Genomic DNA, 14,021 nt, shown 5'->3' with positions numbered 1-14,021 from the left:
CAATTTCAATGCTCTTAGGACCAATTTTGCATCTCCTAAATGATTGATCTGAATCCGAGCACTATTTAAAAAAAAAAAAAAAAAAAAAGGGTGGGGGAAGACTTGTTTCCTTGTGAGGACAACCTACTTTCATTTCATTTTCAGCTTTCATTTCATTTCAATAAAATGTGAGAGGAGCAGATGGAAGGACTGGAGCTGATTGACCATTAATTTAACGTCCAGCCATATGGCATATTTATCCAGTAACAATCATTGGAGAAAGAAAAGTTGGATCTTATCCTTTGCCTGGAAACACCATTTAATTTTGCACAAAACAAATAATATTAAAGGCCTTTTCCTTCTTTTTAAAAAAAAAAACTTTAAGAGCCCAAGTCCAAAATATCTGCACCCGTTTCCTTGAAGCAAGAGATGGGCTTCCTTCTCCAGAAGCTCCACAAAACTTTTCTACCACAAACATGAATTATATCAATTTGTGCTTTTTTACGTGATGTTATGCTCAAAGCCTTGACTTTTGGACAGTTTCAAATGAATCTGTAAAGTCGACATGCATTTGGGCCTATTTTCTTTTATTCTGTTTGGGATGGTGAAGTGCGACAGTACAAGAATTTAGATCTAGTTGTCCGCAAACCCTTTTCCCCTGCTGGGACTTATGTTCTTTTTTAAGCACAATTCTTAACTCAAAGGGTAGCTTAACAAAAATTATAAGTGATCCTTCTTAAAACAATTTGTACTGAAACAAGTAAATCCTTCCCTAGAAACAATAAAAGCTGAAAAGAATTTAAAAGTCCTAGGTCCCAACGTCTGTGGAAAAAAACAACAACAACCCAACCCTTAGGTGTTAATTAAATGATCATTTAATCCTGAAATGTAAACACGACATTTTCATCTAGTGACAGCACATCCCATTATAAATCCAGGAGAATAAAACTCCTGGTGTTAATATGCTGAGCCTCATTCCCACAACACTCTTAAGATGCCTTGTGGTGTCTAAGGTTAAGCATCTCGACACAAAACAATGATTGGCGCACTCAACTTCCAGTTCAATTTTCCCATCGCCAGTGACCTAGGTAACACTTTGGAGCAATAAAGAATAAATTTAATTTCTTCAGCATTTTGTGAGGATTAAGAACAATAGTTGGCCAGCAATGACTTCTTATCCCTGGGTTCTTTCAGAGTTTTCCTCCGGTTCTGATAGTTTAAGGCACAGAACAAACAGAAGTCTAAATTAGGGGTTTTTCAATCAATGTGAACAGTTGGAGGGGAAGCAATCAACTTTCCTTTTGAGACTTTTCTCAGCTATTCAGCTACTGCAAGCTTTAATCTCTCACGGCCATCCATCGCAGCTTGCTGTGGGATACCCATCTGCATTATTCCAATTTCATTTCCTTCTCTTGTAAGCAAAAACAAAACTGAACAGAACAGAACAGAACAAAACAAAATGACATTGGTACGCGTAAATACTAAATACAGACTAGGAGTTCTTTTATTTCTGTTCTGTCTATTAAAGGCTATTTGCCCTTCAAAATATACCCTAATTTTTCACAGGTTGGTAGACAGTCAAATTTGTCTTTTGAAACGTTTATCTCCCTCGATTCCACATGCCTTTTATCCCAAAGCTTTCTTCCCTCTAGACATATCCTAGCATAATTGGAGATGTTTAAATAATTGTTTCAAGCAAATTAAACTCGTCCGTATTAAAGATCACTCAAACAGAAGAATGGTGTAGATTTAGTCCTGTCTCATAATTCAAGGATTTGATCCTTGCTGGATTAAAAAATAATACTTCTTTTCAAATGAATAATTCAGTTTTCCCCAATATTCAGTTTGAGAGACATGGACCATAAGCGCAAGAAACATTAATTGAGTCTGCGTTCTACATAACACCAGCAGTAGCACTTAGACTTTTATGCCACTTCACAGAGCTTCATAGCTCTCTCTAAGTGGTTTACAGAGTTAGCATCTCGCTCTCAACAATCCAGCTCCTCATTTTACCAACCTCAGTGGGACAGAAGGCTGAGTCAACCTTGAGTTGGTCAGGATCGAACTGCTGGCAGTCGGCAGAATTAGCCTGCAATACTGCATGATAACCACTGTGCTAACACGGCTCCTATAAGTATTTCAAGATTTAATTAATATCCACTCCCACCCTGGTCATCACTTCTTTACCCTCCTACCATTGGGAAGGAGATATAGAAGATATAGCAAGCTGCACAAACAGGCTGAAGAAGAGTTTTTATCCGTGGGCTGTCAGATTCTTGAATGAGAAATAACATCATAACTACATAGTATGATGGACTGTAGGGCTGGTGCAACGTGTAACATGTTCACACTGGTGCAATAGGGTTGGGTTGTTTTGTTAATAGAATTTATTGGGTCAGGGATTTTCTGTCTTCACTGTGAGTTATATTGTGTTGGAGGGGGGTGCACTGAGGGAGCTCAGCCAACCTCATTGTACATATGTTGTGCACTGACAATAAAGGTTTGAATTGAATTTTGCTATATTGTTCTAATGTTGCATTTCAAAATTGTAAGTATTGTTTTTGTAGTTAACATTCATAATAAATTAATCAAAACTATCACCCCTGGAATCAGACAATGGATGATGATTAGTCATTGTATCTAAGCCAGTCATTAATTTCAACAAGTGTTGGTTATGACTAAATCTAAACGTTATTCATTATTCTAGAAAACACTTGCTTTTAGGAAGATTCAAATGCAAGCAAATCCTTGTTTTAATTGTTTAATGGGAGAATCTCTAATAGACCCTGTTAAACGACAAGAATTATTCTAGATCTGCAGAAGGTGGCAAACAGAGTTTGCCTGTTGCTTCCGAAGTTCATTAGCCCAGGATCATCTAAATCAGGGGTGTCAAACTCGATTTCTTTGAGGGTTGTGTTTGATCTTGCATGAGCCGGGGGGGGTATGGCCAGGGTGGGCGTGGCCAGCTCAACATCTCTCGTGTTGGGGGCACCTGTGGTGGCCCGAGCGCTGTGCCAGTGAAAACGGGGCCCCAGGCTACATTTTTATTGGCAGAAGGTTGCAGGAGGCCATGAGAGTCGAAAACGGAGCTTGGGAGCCTATTTTCGCTGGCAGAAGCACCACGGGTCAGTTCTTCGTTGTTTCCAGGGTGGCCCTGCAGGCCAGATCTAAGTACCCTGTCGGCCAGATCTGGTCCAAGGGCCTTGAGTTTGACCCCCCTGGTCTAAATCAAGCGATTACTGTATACTAATGAAATAAAATAATATCAACCTTGTGAACTATCAAGTTTCCCGTTTCCGATGTGTGTGGGCAGGCAACAGAATTTCATTTTTATTATGTGCCAGTGTGCTCACAGTAAAAAATAACAATAAAGATTATCTTATCTTCTTATCTATCTTATCTTTAAAAATAATGCATTGGAATACATAAATAACATCCTGAGGTACAAAATATTTGATGAAAACCTGGTTGTCAATCTACAAAATGAATGAGATGAAGTGTTTGAATGTTCCTTTTGGAGAGATTCACCTTCAATCCTTTCAGCTTGCTGAACATCGCAAGTCAGAACAGGCCTGGACTTCATAAACAAACACAATGCATAGACTGGTATTTGGAAGTCTGTCACCCTCTAGATATTGCTTCAACCAGCAATGACAGCCAAACGTCACAAATCCTGTGTAGTCCACCATTTACCTACCACAGGAAACTAAGGGGCTGCCCCCCAAAAGAGGGGGGGGGTCAACGTCTTCTCCAAAGCACCGGAAGGCAAGACAAGAAACAACAGATGGAAACTAATCAAGGAAAGTAGCAACCTAGAACTAAGAAGGAATCTCCTGAAAACAATCAACCATGACTTCAGAAGTTGGCTTGCCTTCAGAAGTTGTGGATGCTCCATCACTGGAGGTTTTTAAGAAGAGCCTGGACAGTCACTTGTCTGAAATGGTCGAGGGTCTCCTGCCTGAGCAGAGGGTTGGACTAGAACTTTCAACTCTGTTATTCTGTCATTCTGTCTATCATTCTGTCATAAATTACAGTTCACAAACTCACCTGTTGAAAAGACTACTTATAAAACTTTGTTGTTTACTACATTAGTTAATAAAACTAAAATTAAAATAGTAATTAAAATATACTATTTTAAAGTATTACTTTGCCCATAAATGTACAGCATTCTATTTAAGCAAGGAGTGTCAATTTCAGGGGGAAATTTAAACTTCGCATGACAAGTTGATTTGAGAACCTAGCAAATTGTATAAGAAAGTTTAAAGTCTGTTGCTACTCAGATGCCTCCCAAACATACTAATACTAATATGCTTATTAGTATTAAACAGGATTAATGAGTATAGAAGTATATTTCTAAAGTTTAAAAACTATTTTTCTTTAAAAAATAAAAAACACACTATAGCCAAGTTAAAACATTAAAGACAGCTGTAGAGTTGAGACAATTGCATATTATTATGCTGAAATCCACTTCTAATAAATACCATGTGTTGTATAATAAGAAACCAACGATATCACCAGCCAAAAAATAAGTGGTTATGATGGGGTTTCTAACTTTTGTATCATCTCAAGTGTTATAAAGTGTTACCTTATGCTTTACAAAAATGTTATGACCTACCCTGCAGGCAGATGTTAGCGCAAAATAATACCATATTACAGATTAAACACTTTAAAGAATACCTTAACCCACAAACAAGCAAAGCTGTACTGTTAATTTTAAGACATCAAACCATGTGAAAATGGGATGTGGAGAGAAATAATATTTCAAGAGGGTAAATGAAGAACATTCCTAGGACAAAAAAAAAAAAACTAGACCGAGAACTTTGGAGAGAGAGCTTAGAAATTCATACCATAATATTATGAAAAACATTCAACGTTGAAGATAATGGCTAAATTATACATTCTTCTAATTCAGCATTCTGTTCCTGATATTACCAACCTGCATAGTCCAGATACAGAAAGCATCAAAATTCTCTACTGCCGTTAGGTAAATCTTAATACCCTGCCAGTCCTACTAATCTTTTCTGCTGATCTGGTGAAGAATCTTCTGTTTTAGTTGCATTACAAAACAACCAACTAGTTGCATTACAAAATTAACAAGACTTTTAAAATCAAAAAGAAGCAAAACGATATACTTTGTGCATCTTGTTCACATGCCAGGTGGAAAAACATATTTGCATATAAAGGTCATAAACTACCCAGGAAAAACACTTCTAATTTAAATTTTGCTAATAAATGTGCAGTCTTTCTTTTCTTTAAAAAATGGTTTTGGAAAATTACAAATCACTGCCAAATTAGTGCATTGGAAAAAAAGAAAGAATGTTGAAAGGTGAAAATAATATTCAGCTGAACAAATGAGCATTTCTTCTTTTTACACCTCTTAAAATTTACTGACGTTTGGTCTTAAAGCAGCTTAAAAGTAATTAATGATGTTGTTGGAAATATTATCGGGAGTTGCATGATGGTAGAAAAAAGCAAACGAACAAAGGCGAACAGAACTGCTTCGATGTTGTTGTTGTTTTGCAGAACACACATTTTGTAGGGCTAACTAAGCCATGACCTATCTGCAGGCAGACATTTTCATTTTTCCCTCCAAGTCCATTTCATGTTAAAATAAAAATAAGATAATCTAGGATTGGGGATCTAAACAAGTATTAACATGCAAGAAGCAGAACTGTTCCTTTAAAAAACCGTTAACCGTCCTCAAAGAACTTCCACCGCTGCTTCTACTTCGAGTACCCTTTGCGTTCCCAGGAAGAGGAATCAGCGGTAGCTATCATGGTAACTCACTAGATGAGTAATAATGTCGATACGACTGGACAACGGTAACCGTGGCAACTGTAACCTGCAATTGCTGCGTAACCGTTGTCGGATTTATTGTGGTAAGGGCCAAAGAGGCCAGGAGTAAAATAAAGCAGGCAGCAATGGTGTCTGACACTTCAAGTATCGAGCACTTTAATCACAGCTGGCAGAAATTAACTCGGGAGGAATTTTGCAAGAGTTTTCCACGCACTTTTGTGCTGAGGAGCTATCAATGCCAGAGGGCAATCGCGTGTAGAAGCCTGATGACAAATAAATAGGCAAAGAATTTACACTTGTAGATCCAAAAAGGGGGAAAGAAAGCAGTATTAAAATGCAAAATACCCAGAATAAAAACCTTATTCCCAGCAAGAGCTAAGGGTACCTGAGTTGTGTTTCATGGTTTCTGAGCGCCCCGGAGGACAGGGAACAAAATTAGCTACTTTGGTAGAAATTTCACAGTCATCCCGCATCATTCAGTGGGAAATACACAATTGTTGGTTGGGGCAGTTAACTCCACCGTCTAAGGGTAATCGATAAAGCATATCAAGAATACAGTACATGTCCCAATGCTAGGGCGAGTCGAATTTTTCAACTTTCAATTTGCAAACATTAGGGGTGCTCTAAAGTTGTAACGTGCCTTGGGGATTGTAAAGATACTTTGCTTACTTTAATATAATTTAGATGTACTGGGTAAGTAACTACATAAATATCATAACTTTTTAACATTTTGTTTGTTTCACCAACCCAATTCCAATGTCTGAATATATATATATATATATATTCATGTGTATTCTGGTTTGGGGCTATTATTGAGTCTTCCTACCAAAGTGTCAAAGCGTTTAAGTGTAGTAGTGTCAGAGCACAAGTATACAACTGAAGTATTTAGGCCTATTGAAAGATGGATCCATGAACCTGCTGTGGAAAGGTATGAGGCCTTAAACCACACCGTCACCCATCAAGGTAAAAAATTATCTACGTCTCCTCACTTCAGCCTTGGTCTAAACCCAGCAGAAATAGATATGGGGGCCAGGCTGAATATTATTTGCTGCTTTGTAACTATTTGTGCTGCTTTGCGGCAACTCACACAATAAATTGCTGGAGGCAGTATTTCACTGGCAGAGCCTTAGACAGGCTTCAACAGAGACCCATCCAAGCTCTTCTAAAAGCCCAATTAAGCTGCAAATCTTTCCCTGCTAATATTTTTTTAGAGCGATTAAAAAGTAAAGTCATGTGAAAAGAAACCAGTTAACTCCTAAATAAACTATTAAGCTATCTATTTTGTGGTTCCTGTATTTAGGAGTGCAGAATCTACAGATTTTTTTAAAAAAAAATGTGCATTTTGCTGGCCAAATCTCTTTCCTGCAGCAAAAGGTAATTGATGGACTGTGGTCTAACCAGTCAAATGAAGCAATCAAAACTTATTTGCCTCAGATAAGCACTCATGAGGCTATAATGGTTTCCTCAATTAAAGGTTCTTTGCTGATGGGTCGCCAGAGATAACACAGGCTATCCCAGCAAAATACTTGTTGAACAAGAGGGAAGAACACAGAATCATTATGCACAACTTCAATGCTCTTCAAATAGGCACCGTGTAAAGCAGTGAGCCTTCACACAATTCACCCTCTCTGCACAACAGTCATTTAAACATTCCCAACCCTCTTGATGGCAGGGTTGGCCGTTAAGCTGCATTGTAAATTTTAGTGTCTCACGAAAAGTATTCCTAGAGGAAACCTTCTTAACTGTGAAGTCTTTAAATAAAATGCAAAATGCAACGGCACCCTCCAGTGAGAGTAATTGGGGAGGCTAAAATATGAAAACATTGAATTGAGCACTTTTTGTTAACCCACGACTGCTTGTAGTTTTACGTTTCTGCTCTAGAACATTATATAAGGAGAGTTGATACTATTTTACCGGGTTCTGTTAACAGGGTGGATAAATAATAATGCTATTTAAATTGGTCCCCTGGCCCAAAACAAGTTCCGATTGTACTAGAGAAACATTTTAGTTCAAGCTCATAGTTTGATCTTAAGGCAGCCAAAGAAAAATTGGAGAAGAGAGCAAAGGATCACATACAGCAGCATCTAACTATGTCTAATATTCCTCCACAGAACACATTCTCTTACTACTGTGTTTCCACTAAACAACAAGCATAAGAGCCCCTTTCTCTAGCAAGTCATTTCTTAATTGTAAATGTCAGATAATTTACTCCTGACAAGCTTTAATAATTTCCAAAGGTTTATTGTACACAAAGTAGCAGAGAAATGCTGATTAACTGAATACAATTGCTACCATGTAAACAACTGAATGTGATCTAAAATATAAACATTCTCAAATCATCTGAGAAAAACATGTCTCTAGGAATACAGGTAATTTATTATATTTATTAAGCTGTGCTAATACAAGGCTTAAAGACGTTTATCCTGGTAGATTGATTTACAGTAAGCCTTCGGCTTAAAGAATAATTATCTTATAATTTCCTACACATACTAATTTCACATTGGAGATGCTGCTGTATTCATGAAACTATAACACTAAACCTACGATAGTTTTTGGCTATTTAAAATTATATGATAAAATATTCCCTTAAAGTTCTACTTATTTTACAACTACATATTATAAATGAAACTTTATCTCTTTCATAAAAATCATTAGTTTCATAAGCTTTATAATTACATCAATCCTTCTATGGAATTCTGTACAAGTAGAAACTTGGTTTACCCTGTAGATGAGAGAATGTATGAATATTTACATCAAAGAAAATTTGTTTTGACTTTTACGTCCATCGATCATAGATCTACTCAAATGTCAATTTTTGCTACCAAGTCCCAAAGCAGTTAGAACAAAGTATTTTTTTTTAAAAAAAAGCTTTAATTCATTTAGAAAGAAAAACAATAACATTAACACAATGCATCTTATAGCAAGAAATAAAAAATAAAAATACTTTGTAGAAACCTACAGATTTAAAATGTTAAATGTGGGATACCAGATTTTTAAAAACAAACACTGTTTTAAGGAATCATCTTTACTACTTCAATTTCACTGTATTCATTTCAGAATTTTTAATGCTGTTTCCAGGCAAAGTGGCTTAAGAAACTCAAAGTACAATTAACAGCACTGTATATAATAATAACAGACTAATAGTAAGTGCCATGTTTGAATTTACTTTCTGATATCACCATTGATAACTTAAAGAGGAAGCAAGCCCTGGCATGCATTTTCAATATTTCCAACAAAATAATTATAAGATTCTAAGACTATAGCAAACAATGAAACATGATGTTTAATAGAGGAAAAATTAAAATGTTGACTCTCCCAGTAATTGTTGCCAATATTGCAATACGCAGCTATATAACACTAAAGTGAGTAATCCACCACATTTGTTTAGTGTTCCTTGAAAATACATTGATGCAATCAAAATGTGTCACAAATGTGTCAAAATGTTTCAATATCAGATACCCTCCATTTTGATAACAGATGCCTGTTTCAACACAACTTTTTATTAAATTGATCTACCTTGCTTGCTCAGGGAAAATTTGATAGGTATATCGATAAAGTTTATATTTTATTCTGTGAGGATTGAAAGAGGTTTTGGCACATGCATGCATATAGGTGTATTTATACATAAATTCTGTGGGATTTTTGTCTCTTCTTTTGTTCTTTCTTCTGAACATCAAACCACCACCACAAAAAGTTCTCCAGAGGGATTTCTCAGTTTCAAACATGAACTAATACACTGCCAGAAAATATCAGTTCAACCTAATGGCAAAGAACCGCTGGCCCTGGGAAACAGGAAGGAAACTTTTGGTGCCCACTTTGCAACTGGCAAGATTGCAACTGTTGACCAGAGCAAACCCTGATGATGCCCAAAAGGATACCCGTGCAATGACATAACACAAGTACCACTAAATGTGTCAAGAGTTTCTGACACCAGCAGATAAGGTACTTCAGATACCTGCTTTCTCCTCCCTTCTATGGAACTCATGCATCTCATCATTCCAACATTTTGTTGAGATATATAGTGTATACATGTGGTCCTCGACTTATGGCCACAATGGAGCCACTATTTCTGTTCCTAAGTAAGATACTTGTTAAGTGAATTTTGCCACGTTTTACAACCTTTCTTGCTAAGTTGTTAAGTGAATCACTGCAGTTAAATTAGTAAGACGGTGGTTAAGTGAATCTGGCTTCCCCTTGACTTTGCTTGTCAGAAGGTCATAAAAGGGAATCCCGTGACCCCACAACTGTCATACAGTAAATATGAGACAGCTGAATTTTAAGCACGGAAAGTGCAGTGGTCGTAAATGTGACAAACAGTCACTTTTTTCAGTGTCGTTGTAATTTTGAACGGTCGCTAAATAAATTGTTACAAGTCGAAGACTACCTGTATAGAATATATAATCCCCAAAGTCAAGAAAAACGCATGGATTAGAACAGGGCTCTCCACCCTTGGCAACTTTAAGCCTGGTGGACATCAGCTCCCAGAATTCCCCAGTGAGTTGGCTGGGGAATTCTGGGAGTTGAAGTCCGCCAGGCTTAAAGTTGCCAAGGGTGGAGAGCCCTGGATTAGAATACTTCTGCAAACCAAAACATCAATAATGTTTTCTTTAAACTATTCCATATAAAAAGACGACATTCTGACAAATTCTCATTCCAGAATGTATTCCACTTCCATGAAAAAGCAGTGAGAGAGAAAACTCCGGATTTTCTCTAAGTCAGATTCAAAATAGATATTACTCATCTACAATAATTGGAGCAGACATACACATTATCAGGAAAGGAACGGATTAACCAGGAGGTTCTGAGTGGGACAGTTTTTTTTTTATTTTATTAAACAAAATTTAATTCATAAGGTAAAAGTGTAAAGGAATATATCAAATGCTCCTGAAACTGACACAAAAATAAATCTACTTACAGTCTGTAGAGTTTTGGGGTCCCAAGAAACAGCAACTCAGACAGAAGTTGAAGATTATTTCTATTTAGCCTCCTTTATGGAAAAAAAAGAAAAGAAATGACAGAGTTACCACTCAAATACCAGTAATTCTTTCTTTAAACAAAGAACTCTACCAAGAGATGTCAAAACTAACAGAATAATAGAGTTGGAAGGGACCTTGGAGGTCTTCTAGTCCAACCCCCTGCTCAGGTAGGAAACCCTATACCATTTCAGACAAATGTTTGTCCAGTCGCTTCTTAAAAACTTCCAGTGTTGGAGCATCCACAATTTCTGGAGGCAAGTCCTTCCACTGATTAATTGTTCTCACCGTCAGGACATTTCTCCTTAGTTCTAGGTTGCTTCTCCCCTTGATGAGTTTCCATCCTTTGCTTCTTGTCCTGCCTTCAGGTGCTTTGGAGAATAACTTGACCCCCTCTTCTTTGGGGCAACTCCTCAAATACTGAAACACTGCTATCATGTCTCCCCTAGTCCTTCTTTTCACTAGATTAGATATATCTAATTTCTGCAATTGTTCTTCGTATGTTTTAGCCTCCAGTCCCCTAATCCTCTTTGTGGCTCTTCTCTGCACTCTTTCCAGAGTCTCAACACCTTTTTTTACATTGTGGCTACCAAAACTGGACACAGTGTTCCAAATGGTCACCTTAGCATGAAGTCCCCATGGCCTGAAGAGAGAGCTTGAATGACAGGAGTCACACTAAGAAAGGTAAGTCACAAGAACAACCCTAATTTCATATTTTATTTATACGTGTGAAGGCAACAGGCACATAAATGCATCAAATTCCAACTCCTTTGTTCTCTTCCATATCAACAAGTAATGTCTAGCAGGGAGCAGGGAGGCTTTTACACCAGGAGGAAGTGATTGGACTTGAAGAGAACTGTCACAATTCGTGTTCCTTCAGAGAGGACTGCCAGCTGAAGTGACAGGAATGACAGCAAAGCAAAGCAAAGCACTGAGAGATTTCCAGTGGCAAAACACGAATAAAATCCCTGACATTATGACAGACAGGAAATGGAGAGATGCCTATTTGAGAGAAGACAGACAGAGTCCCTCCCAATGGAAACAGAGTATTAAGGAGGCTACCACCTCAAGAGTACAGGTATCCTCGACTTACGACTACAACGGAGCCTAAATTTTCTGTGTCTAAGCGAGACAGTTGTTAAGTGAGTTTTGCCCCATTTTCCGACCTTTTTTCAGTGCCGTTGTAGCTTTGAATGGCCACTAAATGAACTGTTGTAAGTCGAGGACTACTTGCATTCAAACGGAGAAACCATTTCATCCCACAACCTGTACAATAATCACCTATTTATGTAAGGGAAGGAGATGTGCAAACTCCAACCGCCTGCCCAAAGCCATTAATTTTGATTTTGAAATTTCCCGTAAGGAATCCCTCATAACGAAATATTATCTTGCCAAGGCAGCCCTTTGATTCCCCTCTGTGTCCAGCTACCCAGGAAATTAATCTTTTGAGGCTAATTTCCTGAGGTACCCATTTGATATTCCCTAAGATACCAATTCTGATTAAACTGTGTTCTTCCACATGCATGAAGCAAGGAGAAACACAAATCTTAGTCTAAAGATTTGATGGAGGAGATCTTTTATGAATAATCAAGTTAGAACATAAATAAGCCAGCCTTCCTGGAACACGATATATTGCATCAATTATGGATCACAGAGCATTTTGAGTATCAGCAAACAAACTCCCCTTTATCAATAAACTTTAGAGCAGTGTTTCTCAACCTTGGTAGATTGAAGATGGGCGGACTTCAATTCCCAGAATCCCCCAGCCAGCTGGCTGGGGGATTCTGGGAGTTGAAGTCCACCCATCTTCAAGCTACCAAGGTTGAGAAACACTGCTTTAGAGTAAGGGTGCAAACTAGCAGAAAACCCCATGGTTACTTGTTGGTAGCAATTCAGGTTATTCACAATGTCTTATATGAAGAATTTGAACATAATATTCTTTGTTACATCGTTCATAGCACAAAATAACAACTGCTTCCTCTATTTAAAAAAAAGCTCAAACACAAGATATTATAAAGCTGAATATAGCCAAACCTACATCTTATTCAGTAACCATGATCTTCCCTGCACTCAAACTACATAATTGGTTCTAAACTGCTTGATTCATTATCCCTTTAGCCGAGTGTATTTAGGAGGTGAGCAGGCTGAGCCCAAGGAAAGGGTCAAACACATCAAAAGTCACGAATCCCTTCACCTCCGCAAGAAATCGAAGTCCAGCCTACCCTGAATGCTTTTCTTATCTCCCGCTCATTTCCTTTGGCTGTTAGTTGGCCAGATTCTTGCAGAGAGCTTAAGCTTGCAATAAATCTTTATACGCCTTTGAACTGCCTAAATCTCCTGATTTCCCCAGCGCTTCGGTTACAACTTTTTTTTTCTTCAGCAAATTCTCTTTGTAAAGTTGTTCAGGATAGTTAAGAGATCTGCTGAGCATCAGAAGAGCCCCTCTTTTTAGCTAAATCCTCTGTTGGACCTTCTGGAGAAAGTAGTGGGATGCAAATTCTGTCGCTATCGGTTTGCACATGGGCGCGCGTGCGCTCACGCGCAGCACTTCTGTGCATGCACAACACTTCTGCGCATGCCCAGAGACGTCCGGGCGGGTGGGCAGAGCCTCCCACCGCCTCCGCTACCGGTTTGTCTGATCCAGGGCGAACTGGTAGCAACCCACCACTGGGAGAAACATGTCGGAATCCAATCCAGCATAAGTACAGTGCAATTAATCACAGAAAAGGCAACTTAGTGAACGCTGCCTAATTTCCCCCCCCCCCAAAAGCATTATCCATCATGGAACATGAGATACTGGCAAATACCCATGCAAACTCTTGAACAAATGCTAAGTGAAAAAATTACAGACTGGAACTAAATTTATAGCTCTCCTTCAATATATAAAAATAAAGAACACAATCCTTCTCTGATATGACATCCACCAGATGTGGTTGAGCAGGAATTCCCCCCATAGGGAAATCAGCTGGTAATTTTAAGAATTGTAGTCTCAAAACATCTGTCTCGGAAAGGCTGCTTTGAACCAATTTCATTATTTCCACCGGTTGTCTAATTTCATCCATATGGTTAGATAACCTCACTCTACTAATTCTTATACTGACCACATTTGATGACGTTCCTGATCATTTCTAGCAAAGTGGATTTAATTCATCTTAATTTTATGCTTGAAGTAATGTATAAAGCTATTTCCACATCAGAACAATACTTTGCATCTACACCTTCTTTTTTAAAAAAAAAAAAAATCTCACAGTAGCGAGTAAGAATTGTTTAAAA

General features: G+C 37.9%; 1 protein-coding gene across 1 annotated transcript in view; it reads right to left on the bottom strand.

Annotated features, from left to right (window-relative positions):
- Window positions 1-14,021, bottom strand: part of SLIT2 (slit guidance ligand 2) — a 198,265-nt gene that overhangs the window by 161,868 nt on the left and 22,376 nt on the right. The window contains exon 4 of the mRNA XM_070948985.1: window positions 10,691-10,762. Coding sequence (XP_070805086.1) covers window positions 10,691-10,762 — 72 coding nt within the window. The remainder of the gene's footprint in view (window positions 1-10,690; window positions 10,763-14,021) is intronic.

This window comes from Pituophis catenifer, unplaced genomic scaffold (genome assembly GCF_029215685.1).
Source record: "Pituophis catenifer annectens isolate HBS135680 unplaced genomic scaffold, rPitCat1.0.hap2 SCAF_8, whole genome shotgun sequence".
Lineage (NCBI taxonomy): Eukaryota > Metazoa > Chordata > Lepidosauria > Squamata > Colubridae > Pituophis > Pituophis catenifer.
The sequence above is the reverse complement of the archived record's forward strand: the minus strand, read 5'-3'. Positions and strand labels throughout refer to the sequence as shown.